General features: G+C 40.7%; 1 protein-coding gene across 6 annotated transcripts in view; it reads left to right on the forward strand.

Moving 5' to 3' along the window:
• Positions 1-15,241, forward strand: part of Ankrd1 (ankyrin repeat domain 1) — a 237,738-nt gene that overhangs the window by 44,443 nt on the left and 178,054 nt on the right. For 4 of the 6 annotated variants that reach the window (XM_052714275.1, XM_052714278.1, XM_052714277.1 and 1 more), the window contains exon 3: positions 6,832-6,915. The exons of the other annotated variants lie outside the window; for them this stretch is intronic. In XM_052714275.1, coding sequence (XP_052570235.1) covers positions 6,832-6,915 — 84 coding nt within the window. The remainder of the gene's footprint in view (positions 1-6,831; positions 6,916-15,241) is intronic. 6 annotated transcript variants of the gene reach the window in all.

The raw sequence follows: 15,241 nt of genomic DNA on the forward strand, positions 1-15,241 counted from the left end.
GGGTAAATTAGGAAAATTTCCCTCTGTTCACCCCCCTCCCCATGCATCTAAAGCAAATCTTTGTAGTTGCTTCAGTCCTGACCTCTCTGACCTCTTACCGCCTGTAACAAGCAGGCTCTACTACACCTGTGGATTGCCCATAGTTGTATAATAGCATGCACTGACTCAACTCTCTCTTCAGAGCTGTTGGCTCTAGGAGGGCCAGAACCTTGATTTTCTTGTTCTTCAACAGCTAGCAAAGATCCAAAGGATGATCAGTAGGCATTTGTTGAATGAAGGAGTTTTTTTAGTAGCATAACTGCACATAGTTTCCTTGCCACCTGCATGCAGTTACCTTTTCAAGTACACAGATTTAACCAAAATTTCAAGCTTGTGCAAGACATCTCTCTAGTTCCATTTGCTGCTGCATTAGCAGCTGCAGCAGCAGCATTTATCAAGCACCAAATTGTTCTAGGTGTGTAAAAGTTCATTTACTCCTCACAGGATACTTATGAGAGAGGCACTATAAGCTGAGCATCCCTAATCACAAAACTTTAAATCCAAAATGCTCCAAAATCTGAAACTCTCTGAGAAGTGACATGACATAGAAATGGAAATTAAACACCTCACCCCATGTGATGGGTTCAAGTAAAACTGCAGGCTCTCTGAAAATAATTTATAAAATCACCCAATTACTATGCATATGAATTGCATATGACATGTGAATAAACTTTGTGTTTAGTTGTGAGTCTCATTTCCAAGATATTTCATTATTGGAAAATGTCCCAAACCCCCATCCCTATTCCAGGTTCCATAATTTCAGATAAAATACGCTTGACCTATGTTACTATTTCCACTTAGTCAAGGGATGGATGAGTGAGATTCCCAGGCTCATGCTGTTGTTGATTCCAGATAGTATATCCTGGGCTCTAAATACTGACTCACTAGCCCCAGAGCCAGCACATCACAAAAGGCCTAGAGAGCAGCACAAATGTGGACTATACAGGATCTTAATTGGCAAGAACAGAAAGTACCTTATAGTCCAGCAGCCTTTGAGCTGGAGACTGTGTTTTTAGAGAAATGGGAAGAGTTCTCAAGAGGTTCTTGAGCATAGGTATCTTCAGAGACTTAGCACCTAGATCTCTAATTTGTGTATCATCACTGCCAAATGTGATGTTTTTTAGAACATTTTTATTTGAAGAGGGTGGCATTTCTATGTGAGTATCTCTGAAAAAAAGAGCCTAAAAGTGACTAATGACTAAACAAAGGATCATGTATGTATGATTTCAAGCCAGTTAATGATTGATTTGAGAGAAGCAAACTTTAAGTCATGGAAAGTAAAATTTAAACTTAGGGTTGATGAGGAAAGGGTAAGTTTTGACAAATAGGAATGGAGAGGGAATTTCAGTTGGGAGGACAGTACTTTAGGAAGTTTAGGATAGGAACTTTTTATTAGTGACCTATGGATTTTGCTGGCATAGGTCTAGTCTTAGTAAGAAAATGGGCTTTTTCAATGACAGCAAAGGGATTTCAAACCTATCCTTGAGGAGACATAAAAGTGCAGTAAATTTCTAAACAAAGGACTCCCCAGTGTTTTTACACTGGAAGAGAGAGTGTGTGCTCTGAAAGAGAATGGGTTGAGGAGCCTATAGCAGTAATTTAAGGGTGACATAAAAGTGTCTTGGTTCAATAGAGGCTACAGAATTGGACAAAGAAAGAGCTGGTCTGAAACAGGTTGCTGAGGAAATAATCAACAGGACTTCACAGTAAGTACAGGAGGAAGATGAGAAGTGGCCCCTGCATTCTGAGCTGGGTGACTTCGAAAAGGAACTGGTGGGAAGGCGCCACTCCACTTCTTAACCACAGCCAGCAAGTATTTATTGGGAAAATACTCTGTGCCAAATGCTGAGCTAGACAATGACTGCACAGGAGGGAACAAAGCAGACTTTGTTGTCGTTCTTCATTGATTCAGCAAACAGGAAGGAATGAGTAAGTTAAGTGTTTCAGATGCTTGCTGTCAAGGAAACGTATATGCAGATGATCAGGACAAGCAAAAGGAAGGTATCTTAGCAGCAATTCCATGGCTGTGAAGAGACACCATGACCTAGGCAACTCTTATAAAAGAAAACATTAATTAGGGGCTTGCTTACAGTTTCAGAGGTTTAGCCCATGTTCATCATGGTGGAGAGCATGGTGGCACACATAGTGCCAGAGCAGTAAATGAGAGCTACATCCTAATTTACAGGCAGTGAGAGGTCGGGTGGGGGGTGGGGAGAAGAAGAGGGAGAGGGAGAGAGAGAAAGAGACAGAGACAGAGAGAGACAGAGGAAGACTGGGCCTAGCATGGGCTTTAGAAACCTCAAAGCCCACCCCATGACACACTTCCAATAAGGACACTTCCTAATCCTTCTAATCCTTTCAAGTAGTGCCACTCCCTGGTAACTAAGTATTCAAATATATGAGAATATGGGGACCATTCTTTTTTAAATAAAATATAATATAACGAGATAGAACAAAAACTAACACAATGGAGTAGGATAAAACAAGAAGAAGAAGAAGAAGAAGAAGAAGAAGAAGAAGAAGAAGAAGAAGAAGAAGAAGAAAAGAAGAACAGCCTAAGAAACAGAGACCCACTCATCTGCACAATCAGAAATCTCATAAAAACACTAAACTAGAAGCTGTAATATACACACACACACACACAAAGGACCTGTAGGGTAAAAAGAGAAAAGACAAAAATATATAAATAAAATAAAATAGTAAGATAAATTTTTTTTAAAAAGAAAGAGAAAAAACAAAACAAAAAATAAACACACACACACACACAAAGGAAAAGCTCTGACATGATATTATAAGACAAGGAACCTCCAAAGATGTTGCTGAGTTTGTTTTCTGTTGGCCATGTAATGCTGGGCATGCAGCCTACCATTCACAGTAGTTTGTTTCCCCAGTGAGACTCCCTTGGAGGAAATTAAATTTTCATTTGTAAGTGGTTATCAATTGGAAATAAAGTCCGGGTTAGGGATGGGGGCATGTGTCCACTTCTCCTTTCAGATCTAGGGTCTTATCTGGTCCAGACCTGTGTAGACCCTGTGCATGCTGCCTCAGTCTGTGAGTTCATGTGGACGTTGGTCCTGTTGATGTAGAGGGCCTTGTTTCCTTAGCATTTTCCAATCTCCTTTGGCTTGGATATCCTTTCCACTTCTTCTTCCTCAGGGTTTCCTGAGCCTTGAGGGAAGGGATTGATGGAGTCATACCTTTTAGGGCCAAGTATTCCAAGTTCTCTCAGTCTCTGGATAATGTCTGGCTGTGGGTCTCTGTATTTGTTCCATCTGCTGCAGGAGGAAGCTTTTCTGACGATGGCTGAGCGAGGCACTGATCTGAGTGTAGCAGGGTGTCATTAAGATGCATCACATTGTTATTATTATTTTAGAACAGTGGTATTTGTTCCCTAGGCTATCTAGTTTCAGGTCCTGGGTCACCCAAGATGTCAGCTATGGTTTCCATACTGTGAAGTGGGCCTTCAGTCAAATCAGATTGGTTGGTTACTCTCACAGGTTGTTTTGCTACCATTGCACTAGTGTGTCTTGCAGGCAGGACACCATGGTAGAGACAAGGGCTTGTGGCTGGGTTAGTGTTTACATTTCTCCTTTGGTAGAGTGCAGAGTACCTTCATGTAACAAAGATGCTAGCATATAAGGGTAAATACCCTGTGTAGGCACCACCTCAACGTCTGCATGCTCAGTGGGTTGAGTAGGTGTTGTCTTCAGCTGTCGGGCCTTGCCTTTGGTTTATGGAGAGCACCCTACAGTTTTGACAACAGTCTGAGTTGTTTGGGGATTCCTGTCGGAATACTCCTTTGGGTAACAACTCAATTAGATATAACCCATTCCTGGCACTTACTGGAAGCTTTGTTTGGTGACAAGAGATGGCCAGTTGGGGCTCTGTCTCCCCCATTATCTGGTGAACTCATTTAGATAGCCTTTATATATGTATATATTTTAGGAAGCTTCTACTGTATTAGGTTTCCATACAGCCCCTCAAATATCCCTTAATTATAGCTGTCTCTCCCTGTATTCCTTCCCTCATCCCCCTCTTCCCTCCCCCTCCCCATTTGATCCTCCCATTCCAGATGCCCCCATCCCCCTGCCCAACACACTGCTCACATCCGTACCTATCTATTCTGTTTCCCTTTTCTAGGGACATCCATCTGTCCCCTCCAAGTTCCTGTCTCTCTGCTTAACCTCTGTGATTCTACAGATGGTAGCTTGGTCATCATTGATTTAATAGCTAATATCCACATATAAGAGAATACACACCATATTTGTCTTTCTGCATCGGGGTAACCTCACTCAAGATGATTTTTTTTCTAGTTCTATGCATTTGCCTGTGAATTTCATTTTTTAAAATGAAATTGTGCAAGTTTGCTACATTTTCTTTATCCATTCATCTGTTGAGGGACATCTAGGTTGTTTCCAATTTCTAGCTATTATGAACTGTGTTCGTCAATGAACACAGAAGAACAAGTAAATGTCTCTGTGGTAGAATGAAGCAGTCTTTGGGTATATGCCCAAGAGTAGTACATCTGGGTCTTGAGGTAGATCAGTTTCCTTCTTTCTGAGGAGCCTCCATATTGCTTTCCGTAGTGGGTTTTTACATACCAGTTTGCACTCCTACCAGCAATGAAGGAGTGTTCCTCTTACTCCACATCCTTGCCAGCATGAGCTGTCACTTGTTTTTATTGATTTTAGTCATTCTGACAGGTATAAGATGAAATCTCAAAGTAGTTTTGATTTGCATTTCCCTGAAGACTAGGAATGTTGAACATTCCTTTAGTTGTTTCTCAGACATTTGAGTTTCCTTTTTTGAGAATTCTGTTTATATCTGTACCCAAATTTTAAATTGGGTTTTAACTTAATTTGTCTTCTTGATATCTAGTTTTTTGAGTGTTGTGGAATATTAGCTTAAGATGTGTTACACTCATTTATGCTGTGGAATATTTGTTTAATAATGCAAAGATGTGTTGCATTCTTTTATGTTGCATTTGTTCAACTCTGTAAAGCTGTGTTTGCCTGTCTAAAACACCTAATAGGTCTAATAAAGAGCTGAGCAGCCAATAGCTAGGTAGGAGAGAGAGATAGGCAGGGCTGGCAGGCAAAGAGAATAAATAAGAGAAAAGAATAAAAGAGAGAAGAAGAGCAAGGAGAAAGGAGGAGAGGACACCAGGGGCCACCCAGCCACACAACCAGTCATGGCTTAAGAAGGAAAGAAAGGTACATTGAATAGAGATTGGTAAAGGCCCAGAGGCAAAAGGTAGATGGGATAATTTAAGAAAATCTGGCTAGAAACAAGCCAGGCTAAGGCTGGGCATTCGTAAGTAAAAATAAGTCTCCATGTATTTATTTGGGAGCTGGGTGGTGGGCCCTCAAAGAGTAAACAAAACAAACTACATTTGAGTTCTTAATATAGCTTGGATATCAGCTCTGTACTGCATGTATAATTGGTAAAAATCTTTCCCCATTCCATGGGATGCTGCTTTGTCTGAATGACAGTGTCACTTGCAGTACAGATTTTCAGTTTCATGAGATCCCGTTTATTAATTGTTGATATGAATATCTCTGCTAACAATGTTATGTTCAGAAAGTTGTCTTCTGTGCCAATGAATTCAAGGCTATTCCTCACTTTCTCTTCAGTTTGGTTCAGTATATCTGGTTTTGTGTGAGGTCTGATCCATTTAGAGTTGAGTTTTGTGCAGTCTGTTGAGTATGTATCTAGTTGCATTCTTCTACATGCAGCACCCAGTTTGACCAGCACCATTTGTTGAAGATGCTGTCTTTTTTCCAGTGTGTATTTCTAGATTCTTTTTAAACAATCAGGTATCGATAGCTGTGTGGTCTTACGTCTGGATCTTCAATTTAATTTCATTGATTAACATGTTTGTTTTGTGCCAATATCATGCTATTTTTATTACTATAGCTCTGTAATACAACTTGAGGTCAGAGATGGTGATATCTCCAGTAGTTCTTTTATTATTCAGGATTGTTTTTTAGCTATTCTGAGTTTTGTGATTTCATCTTATCTGAAAATTATCCTTCTAAGATCTGTGAAGAATTGTGTTGGAATTTTGTTGAGGATTGCATTGAATCTGTAGATTGCTTTTGGTAAGATGGCCATTTTTACTATGTTAATCATGTTGATCCATGAGTGTGGGAGATCTTTTCATTTTCTGATATCTTCTTCTATTTCTTTCTTCAGTGTCTCAAAGGTTTTATCACACAAGTCTTTCACTTTCTTGGTTAGAGTTACCCCAAGCTATTTTGTATTATTTGAAGCTCTTGTGAAAGGTAATTCTCTGATTTCTTTCTCAGTCTATTTTTTCATTTGCATATAGAAAGGCTACTGATTTGTGGGAGCTAATTTTGTATCCAGCTACTTTGTTGAAAGTGTTTATTAGCTGTAGAAGTTTTCCAGTAGAATATTTAGGGTCACTTATGTATACTATCGTATCATCTTCAAGTAAAGATACTTTGTCTTCTTCCTTTCCAGTTTGTATTCCTTTGATCTCCTCCAGTTGTCTTATTGCTCTAGCTAGGACTTCGAGTACTTACTATATTGAATAGGTATGGAGAACATGACTAACCTTGTCTTATTCCTGATTTTTGTGGAATTACTTTGAATTTCTTTCCATTTAAGCTGATTTGGCTATGGACTTGCTGTAAACTACCTTTTTATGTTGAGGTGTGTTCCTTATACCTGTAATCTCTCCACGACTTTTATCATGAAGAAATGTTTGATTTTGTCAAAGGCCTTTTCTGCATCTAATGACATGATCATGTGTTTTTTGTCTTTCAGTTTGTTTATATGGTAGATTACCTTTATCTATTTTCATATGTTCAACCATCCCTGCACCTCTGGGATAAAGCCTACTTGATCACAGTGAGTAATTTTTTTTATGTGTTCTTGGATTTGGTTTGCAAGTATTTTTTTTTTTTTGGTTTTTCGAGACAGGGTTTCTCTGTGTAGCTTTGCGCCTTTCCTGGAACTCACTTGGTAGCCCAGGCTGGCCTCGAACTCACAGAGATCCGCCTGGCTCTGCCTCCCGAGTGCTGGGATTAAAGGCGTGCGCCACCACCGCCCGGCGGTTTGCAAGTATTTTATTGAGAATTTTTGTATCTATGTTCACAAGGGAAATTGGTTTGCAATTCTCTTTCTTTGTTGGGTCTATGTGTCAGGGTAACTGTGGCCTTGTAAAGTAAATTGGGCAATATTCCTTCTGTTTCTGTTTTGTGAAATAATTTGAGGAGTATTGGCATTAGCTCTTCTTTGAAAGTCTGGTAGAATCCTGTGCTAAAACCATCTGGCCCTGGGCTTTTTTGATGAGGCTTCATGACTGTTTCTGTTTCACTAGGGGCTATAGATCTGTTTAAATTTTTTATCTGGTCTTGATTTAACTTTGGTAAGTGGTATGTATCAAGAAAATTATCCCTTTCTTTTAGATCTTCTAGTTTGGTGGAGTACAGGTTTTTCAAGTATGTTCATATGATTCTCTGGATTTCCCCAGTGTCTGTTGTTATGTCTTTTTATTTCTAATTTGGATCTTCTTTCTCCATCCTTGAGTTAATTTGGATAACGGTTTCTCAATCTTCTTGATTTTCTCAAAGAACCAAATCTTTGTTTGATTCTTTTTTGTTTGTTTGTTTGTATGTTACTTACTTTCCCCCCGAGTTTGATTATTTCTTGCCATCTACTCCTTTGGGGTGTGATTTCTTCTTTTTGTTCTAGAGCTTTTGGCTGAGCTATTAAGTTACTAGTATGAGATTTCTCCAGATTTTTTTAAATATAGGCACTTAGTGATATGAACTTGCCTTTTTTTAGAATATAACATCTTTTGATAGACAAAACAAATTCTGTTTAAGCTATAAGTTTTAAAGTATTCAGAATTTGCTTAAAATATTTTATTTATATTTACTTTTTCATTAATAATAATATAGAGTTTTTAAAAAAATTTGTATTTTTATTTTGCAATACAATTCAGTTCTACATATCAGCCACGGATTCCCTTGTTCTCCCCCCTCCGGCCCCCTCCCCTTCCCCCCAGCCCACCCTCCATTCCCACCTCCTCCAGGGCGAACTTACCTTTTAGCACTGCTTTCATTGTGTCCCATAAGTATGAGTATGTTGTGTATTCATTTTAACTCAATTCTAGAAAGTCTTTAATTTTTTCTTCATTTCTGTTTTGACCCATTTTTCATTCAGTAGTGAGTTGTTCAGTTTCCATGAGTTTGTAAGTTTTCTGTTGTTCCTATTGTTGATGATATCCAATTTTAATCTGTGGTGGTCATATAGGATCCAGGATGTTATTGCAGTTTTCTGTCGTGGTTAAGACTTGCTTTGTATCTGAGCATGTGGTCAATTTTGAAGAAACCTCCATGAGGTGCTGAGAAGAAGGTATGTTCTTTTATGTTTGGATGAAATGTTCTGTAAATATCTGTTAGGTTTATTTGGTTTATAACATCAGTTAGCTCCAGCATTTCTTTGTTTAGTTTTTCTCTAGATTACTTGTCTGTTGGTAAGAGTGGGGTATTGAAGTCTCCCACTATACTGGCTGGGTTTTTGTGTCAACTTGACACAAGCTAGAGTCATCAGAGAGGAAGGAGCCTCAGTTAAGAAAATACCTCCACGAGACCCATCTATACAGCATTTTCTCAATTAGCGATCAATGAGGGAGGGTCTAGCTCATTGTGGGTGGTGCCATCCTTGGGCTGGTAATCCTGGGTTCTATAAGAAAGCAGGCTGAGCAAGCCTTGAGGAGCAAGCCAGTAAGCAACACCTCTCCATGGTCTCTGCATCAGCTCCTGCCTTCGGGATTCTGCCCTGTCTGAGTTCCTGTCCTGATTTCTTTCAGTAATAAACAGTATGAAAGTATAAGCCAAGGAAGCCTTTTTCTCCCTTGCTTTTTGGTCATGGTGTTTCATTGCAGCAATAGAAACCCTAAAACACCCCACTATCAGTATACACTATAGTAGTGTTTCTTTTACAAACATGGGTGCCCTTGTGTTTGGTGCATAGATATTAAGAACTGCAATGTCATTTTGGTGGACTTTTCCTTTGATGAGCATGTAGTCTCCTTCTCTATCTCTTCTGATTAGTTTTTTTTTTGAATTCTATTATGTCAGATATTAAAATGGCTATACCAGCTTACTTTTTGAGTCCATTTGCTTGGAATACCTTTTTCCATTCTTTTAACCTGAAGTGATGTCTATCCTTGATGTTGAGATGTGTTTATTGGAGTGGGGGGAGGAAAGATTAGAGGGGAAGATCTGTGTGATCCCCTTGAGATTCGGGTGGGGAGGGAGGTGAGGCCACAGCAAGTGGTTTGATACAGAGCTGGAGATGAGACTGGGGGATTGAATTTGGAGGAGCAGAGGGAGGAGTGGTCTACCTGTTTCCCTGGCCAGAGTGGCCTCTGCATTCCCAGAGAGTGCCTGCTGGAGTTGGGGGCTGGGATAAAGTGATGAGTAGGGGGGAAGAAGTTTGGAGGGGAAGACCTGTTTGATCCTCTAGAGATATGGGGGCAGAGGTGCAGTGGGTGGTCTACTACAGAGCTGGGGATAAGACTTGGGGGGTGTTATGGAATATTAGCTTAAGATGTGTTATGTTTGTTTACACTGTGGAGTATTTGTTTAATGATGCAAAGATGTATTGCATTCTTTTAAGTTTCATCTGTGAAAGCTGTGTTACTTTGTCTGCCTGAAACACTTGATTGGTCTAATAAAGAGCTAAACGGCCAATAGCTAGGCAGGACAGGGATAGGCGGGGCTGACATGCAGAGAGTATAAATAGGAGAAATCTAGGCTTGAGAGAGAAGAATGAGAAGAGGGAGAAGCAGGAAAAGGAGGGGAGGAGGGTGCCAGGGGCCAACCACTCAGCCACACAGCCAACCACAGAGTAAGAAGGGAAGAAAGATATATAGAATTAAGAAAAGCAAAAGCCCTGAGGCAAAATGTGGAAGAAGAGAAACAGGTTAAGTTCAGCTAGAAAAGCTGGTTAGAAACAAGCCATGCGAAGGCTGGTCATTCATACGTACAAATAAGTCTCTGTATATTTATTTGGGAGCTGGGTGGCAGGCTCCCAAAAATAGTTAAAAAAAAAATTACAAGGGGATGGATTTGGAGGATGTGCAGAAGAGGTGAAGATGTTCTGCCAGCCTACCTGCTTCCTTGTGACATTTTTATTCAACCCACCACAGAAGGGGTTTCTTTTAAGAGCAAGTGGTCAGGTGAAACCTGTTTGGATAGTACTTGAGATAAAATATCTGAAGGTTAAGCCTAGTCTCTCATTTTCAGTCTAAAGAGGAAAGGGGAAAAAAGGGCAGTAACATTATTGAGACCTAAGGATACCAATAGATTAGTGCTATATTACCGCACTCCCCTTTTAAAATGGGAAACGTTTGGTCAAAGTCTTATAGGAGTCAACTTGAGTAGCCTGTAGCATGTGCTCATGTCAGTACCTAAAAAGCACTTCCAAGGACAATGAAACATCGAAGAAGATAGTCCTCAGCAAAAATCTGGACCTGATACGGGCAAGACCATCACAACCTAAAGAAAGTGGTGTGTGTGTGTGTGTGTGTGTGTGTGTGTGTGTGTGTGTGTGTGATCATGCCAAATGAATTCAGGTGTCCGGCATGGGATACGTAGTCCAGCATAGAAGGAGACAGACGTTGTAATGCTGGGACACTGTCAGAAACATCTAGGAAAGCATTGGAACCATGTTAAAGAGGAGAAAAGTGTCCCCTCTAAAACAGAGATGAAGGGGACAATTGGAAAAATAATAGAGCAACAGAATCGACACAGATCTGTTAAGTTCTGGACTGGCGTGCCAGCAGAGAGGTCATGAACCCAAGCCTTCATGGCAGACAGACTCTAAAGGAGCAAATTCAGCCCCACCGATTCCTAGCTGTGTACTGTGACCCTGAGTGCATCCCTTCACCTCCCTGACCTGAGGTTCTTCTCCTGCAAATGGATAATAATGATCACTTTACAGAGCTGGGTGACGGTGCAACAGGCTCATTTATATCAAGCATTTAGTGCAGCCCACCGAAGACAGAAAGCTTTCAATAAACTATAATCATTATCATTACAAGTTCTCACATTTATTATTAATCAGACGACTGGGGAGCACTTAAAAAGGAAATGGTAATAGACAATCAGCTCCTCATTCTATAAATACATTGAGTGCACCCTAAGGGTCTTCCTTAGAAAGCAACAAGAAGGTGCAGGGGAGAACTGCAATTTACATTCTGTCTGAAAAGGACAAAATGGGCTTATTCATTACCTATCCCAAGTTCCCATTGCTGATTTCACTGTACATGCTTCTTTCTGCTCGATCTGGCAGGGAGGTTGTAATTCTGCATTTCTGTGTGTGGCATTGCAATCTATCTGTTGCCATGGAGAGATAAAGGGAAAAGAAGTCAGACCCTGGCTTCAGAACAAACAGTGCCAAAGAACAAATATGTGTGGGGGGGGAGGTATGTAACAAAAGCAAATGGAAAAGGCAAAATGTTTTTCTGCTTGAACATACATAGGGCAGCATGAAATCTCTGCTGGTGCAAGATGTAACAAGAAGCAGAATCAGTGCCCCATGTTGTAAATATTGATTTGAATTCATATTTTTAAATGTGTAAAACTAGCCATGTACAAGACAGCACAAACAGAATGCAGATTATACTAATGATAGATCTCTTCTATATGTTATTTTCCAAACAGTTAGAGTTAATTTTAAATCCTTAAAAAAAATTTTGGTTGTGATCCCAACACCTGGGTTGTTTGAATTGCAAAAAAAAACAAATGATAATAACATTATATGGCTTCTTTTCACTTAGATTTGAAAAAAAAGAAAAACTCAAGAAATGTTATTGGTGGCTATAGACGGATTCTTGGGGAAGGACAGCCATTGTCTTCATTTGTGTTAGCCACTGATGAATATACACCAGGCTCCAGGGGACAGCGCCAAACCCATGGTCACAAAACAAAAAGTCAAAAATATGGGAAAAACCTGTAGGGATAAGGATGAGTGTCATAGAGATGGGAAGGAGATAAAAGAAGGTGGTGGAGGCATAATCAGAATACAGTGTGTGTGTGTGTGTGTGTGTGTGTGTGTGTGTGTGTGTGTGTGTGTGAAGTTGTCAAAGAACAAATTTAATTAGCTACCAAAAAGAAATTTTAATTATAGTACTTAATTTCTTAGAAACAGCCCAAATACTTACCCTTCTGAGGAGAGGCTTTATTCAAGTGATGGTGTTAGATACACAAGGCAGTCTGTTCATTAGCCACTCATTACAGTCTATACATTTTCATATACATTACTACACAGAGCAAACCCAAGAGGTCTGTAGGACACTTTCATTAGACAAAGGAACTAAGGCCCAGAGAAACTGTTGGAGTTTTCTAAGACCTCACTTCTTATAAAATGCATATGAGGTGTTTCCAAGTCTTGTCTTCTAACTCTAAGCTTGGGGGTTATAACCACTTTGATGCAAAATAGTTTAGGGGCCAGAGCAAAGGGTGGGAAACTTCATCCCTAGTGTTAAAAGCCGTGGGATGCTGGGGGGAAGACCTTTACCTTTGTAAAGTCATTTTCATTTGTAGAAGGGGAAAAAATGCAGAGGCCAAGAGTGTCTGGGGTCACCCTGCAATTTCACCCATAGTTTGTATTCAAAGGTGGACTTACCATGAAACTAAGAAAGCCTGCATCCTAGCGACCCTCATTGCACAGTTCCTGCAAAAGTCAGTTGTCCCTGGGAACTGTGGAATGTTCCAGGTGGGGAGCGAAAGGCATGCTGCTATCAGGGAGTATTTCTATCTAGTCATTTCTGGTGAATGGCCTGATGAGATTTCTCAGAAGTCACAGAGGAATAGCCTGAATTATTACTAATATGCCAAGAATCTGAAGGCTAAGTATTCATTTTATAGTTAATTTGTATTCATGATTTTTATCAGTTTTTCATTAAATAAGACCTCACAAATTGTACAGTCAGTGGATTCTCTCTGGTTCTGTGTAACACCAAGGAAGGGTGAAGAAAAAGAAGGATTCTGCGGCATGAGAAGAGAAGCTCTTCAAGCTGCCTCTCCGGTTACACTTCAGACATCTTCTTCTTTGAAATAATCCAAATAATCACTCTCCTTCCCACTTCACTCTAGGGTGCAATAAATCACCTCAGACTCCTTTTACAAACCATTTCCTTCTGTGAAGTGGGGAATGTCCAAAGCATGAGTCTTTCTGAAAGGCCTTGGTCCCTCTTAGAGCCGTGTGGATCTTAAGTAGATTAGAGCCTGCAGATTTACACAAGGGTCGCTGTATTTGTCCCATTTTCCTTCCTGTGATCCTGTCTGTCATCCTCATCTCTGCCTTGCCATCCAATTGCAGAGGTCTGGAACCTCTGGGCGCCGAGTTTCCATGACAACTAAGCTCAGGAAAGCTGTGGTGAAGTTCTGTAACTAAGTCACTCCCTGTGTGTTTGTCAGCTCTGCATCCCTACAATAAAGTACCCGAGGCAGGACACTTATGCAGTAAAAGGTTTCCTTTGGTTCATGTTTCTGATAGTCCTAGTCCAAGATTAGTCAGCCCATTCATTTAAGACCTCTGGTAAAGGCAGTACTTCATGGTGGAAGCACATAGCATGTGTCAGAGTGAGCTGTCAGTTGAGGCGGTAACAGAAGATGGTAGGAAGGGAGGAAAGATAAGGGAAAAGAGAGAGAGAACCTGTGAGAGAGCGAGAAGGGGAAAGGAGAGCGGAGAGAAACACGGATGGAGTTTCTACAGTCCCTTTAGAGATCACGTGTCCAATGGCCTATAGGCCTCCCATCACTTCCGCTGCTCAACACCTCCCAATAGCACCACCCTAGGGGCAGAGCCTTTAAAGCAAGAACCCTAAGAGATGTTATTTATATTCAAACCATAGCACTTTTTCCCTCTGTGAAGACTGGAGCTGTCCAACAGAGCTTCCTGCTGGGCTGGAGGCTTTCCTTGTTAGTGTTTCTGAGGTAGTAGCAGCTTCTATTTTATTAAAATTTAATTTTAATAGGCTCAGTTGGCCAGTGACTCCCACACTGAGCAACACAACTCTAGGCCTCAGACTTCATAAAGCCCAATGTGTAGATCAGACTATGTAACAGGTTTCAGGGCCTGAGTCCTTAGAGACCGGAATAAGCACACTGTGGATGAGGAAAAAAAAATCAGTGGTATGCAGACTTTCTATAAACATTAGAAATTGATTGCTTTTCCCTTGTTCTATAATTAATATTAAAGTGAAATGGAAACCTGTTATTGAGTGCCCCCTAAATACCAAGCAGAGTAAATATATATATGAGGGCCAGGTGGCAGTGGTGCATGCCTTTAGTCCCAGCACTCAGGAGGCACAGCCAGGCAGATCTCTGTGAGTTTGAGGCCAGCCTGGGCTACAGAGAGAGATCCAGGACAGGCACCAAAACTACATGGAGAAACCCTGTCTCGAAAAAACCCCCAAACAACAACAAACAAACAAATATATATATGAACCTCATATATATATTTACTCATGTGCCAGAGACAAAAACATTCTGATACCCTTTCCTTCCCCAGACCTTGGCAACCTCTGTAGTGAGTCTTTCTTTGTCCCGCCAGCCAGCTCCCAAATAACCACATGGAGACTTATTCATTATGAAATCTTGGCCGACAGCTTAGGCTTATCCCTAACTAGCTCTTATAACTTAAATTAACCCATTTCTATTAATTTACATGGTGCCACGTGGCTCATGACTTGTTACCTCATCGCCTACATGTCATGCTTTCCACTCTGTGTCTGTCTGGGGACTCCCTCTTCTTTCCAGCATTCTCTCTGCCCCGAAAATCCTTCCTAGCTATTGGCCATTTAGCTTTTTAGTAAACCAATCACAGTGACATATCTTCACACAGTGTAAAGGAATATTCCTCAACAAACCTCTGTCATGTTAGTAACACTAAAGACGGGGTGGCAGACTGAAGAAACGAGAAGTAGAGAAAAGGTTTTACCACATTGCCATGCAGAGGAGGCTGTGGGGTTGGGGGATGTGAAGGAAATCCCTGGATGGCAGGTAGAAGAGCAAATATGTTAGGGGGAAGAAAAGGTGAGAGCCTGGGGCAGCTGATGAGGGGCGTTGGAGACTCAGCTGTTAACAGATTTTGAGGGTACTTTGCTATGGTGCTGGATGCGGCAGTAATAACAAACACATGTCCCAGGCACTCT

The sequence above is a fragment of the Peromyscus californicus genome, unplaced genomic scaffold (genome assembly GCF_007827085.1).
Source record: "Peromyscus californicus insignis strain IS unplaced genomic scaffold, ASM782708v3 Scaffold_4__1_contigs__length_199733344, whole genome shotgun sequence".
In the NCBI taxonomy this organism is placed as follows: Eukaryota; Metazoa; Chordata; class Mammalia; order Rodentia; family Cricetidae; genus Peromyscus; species Peromyscus californicus.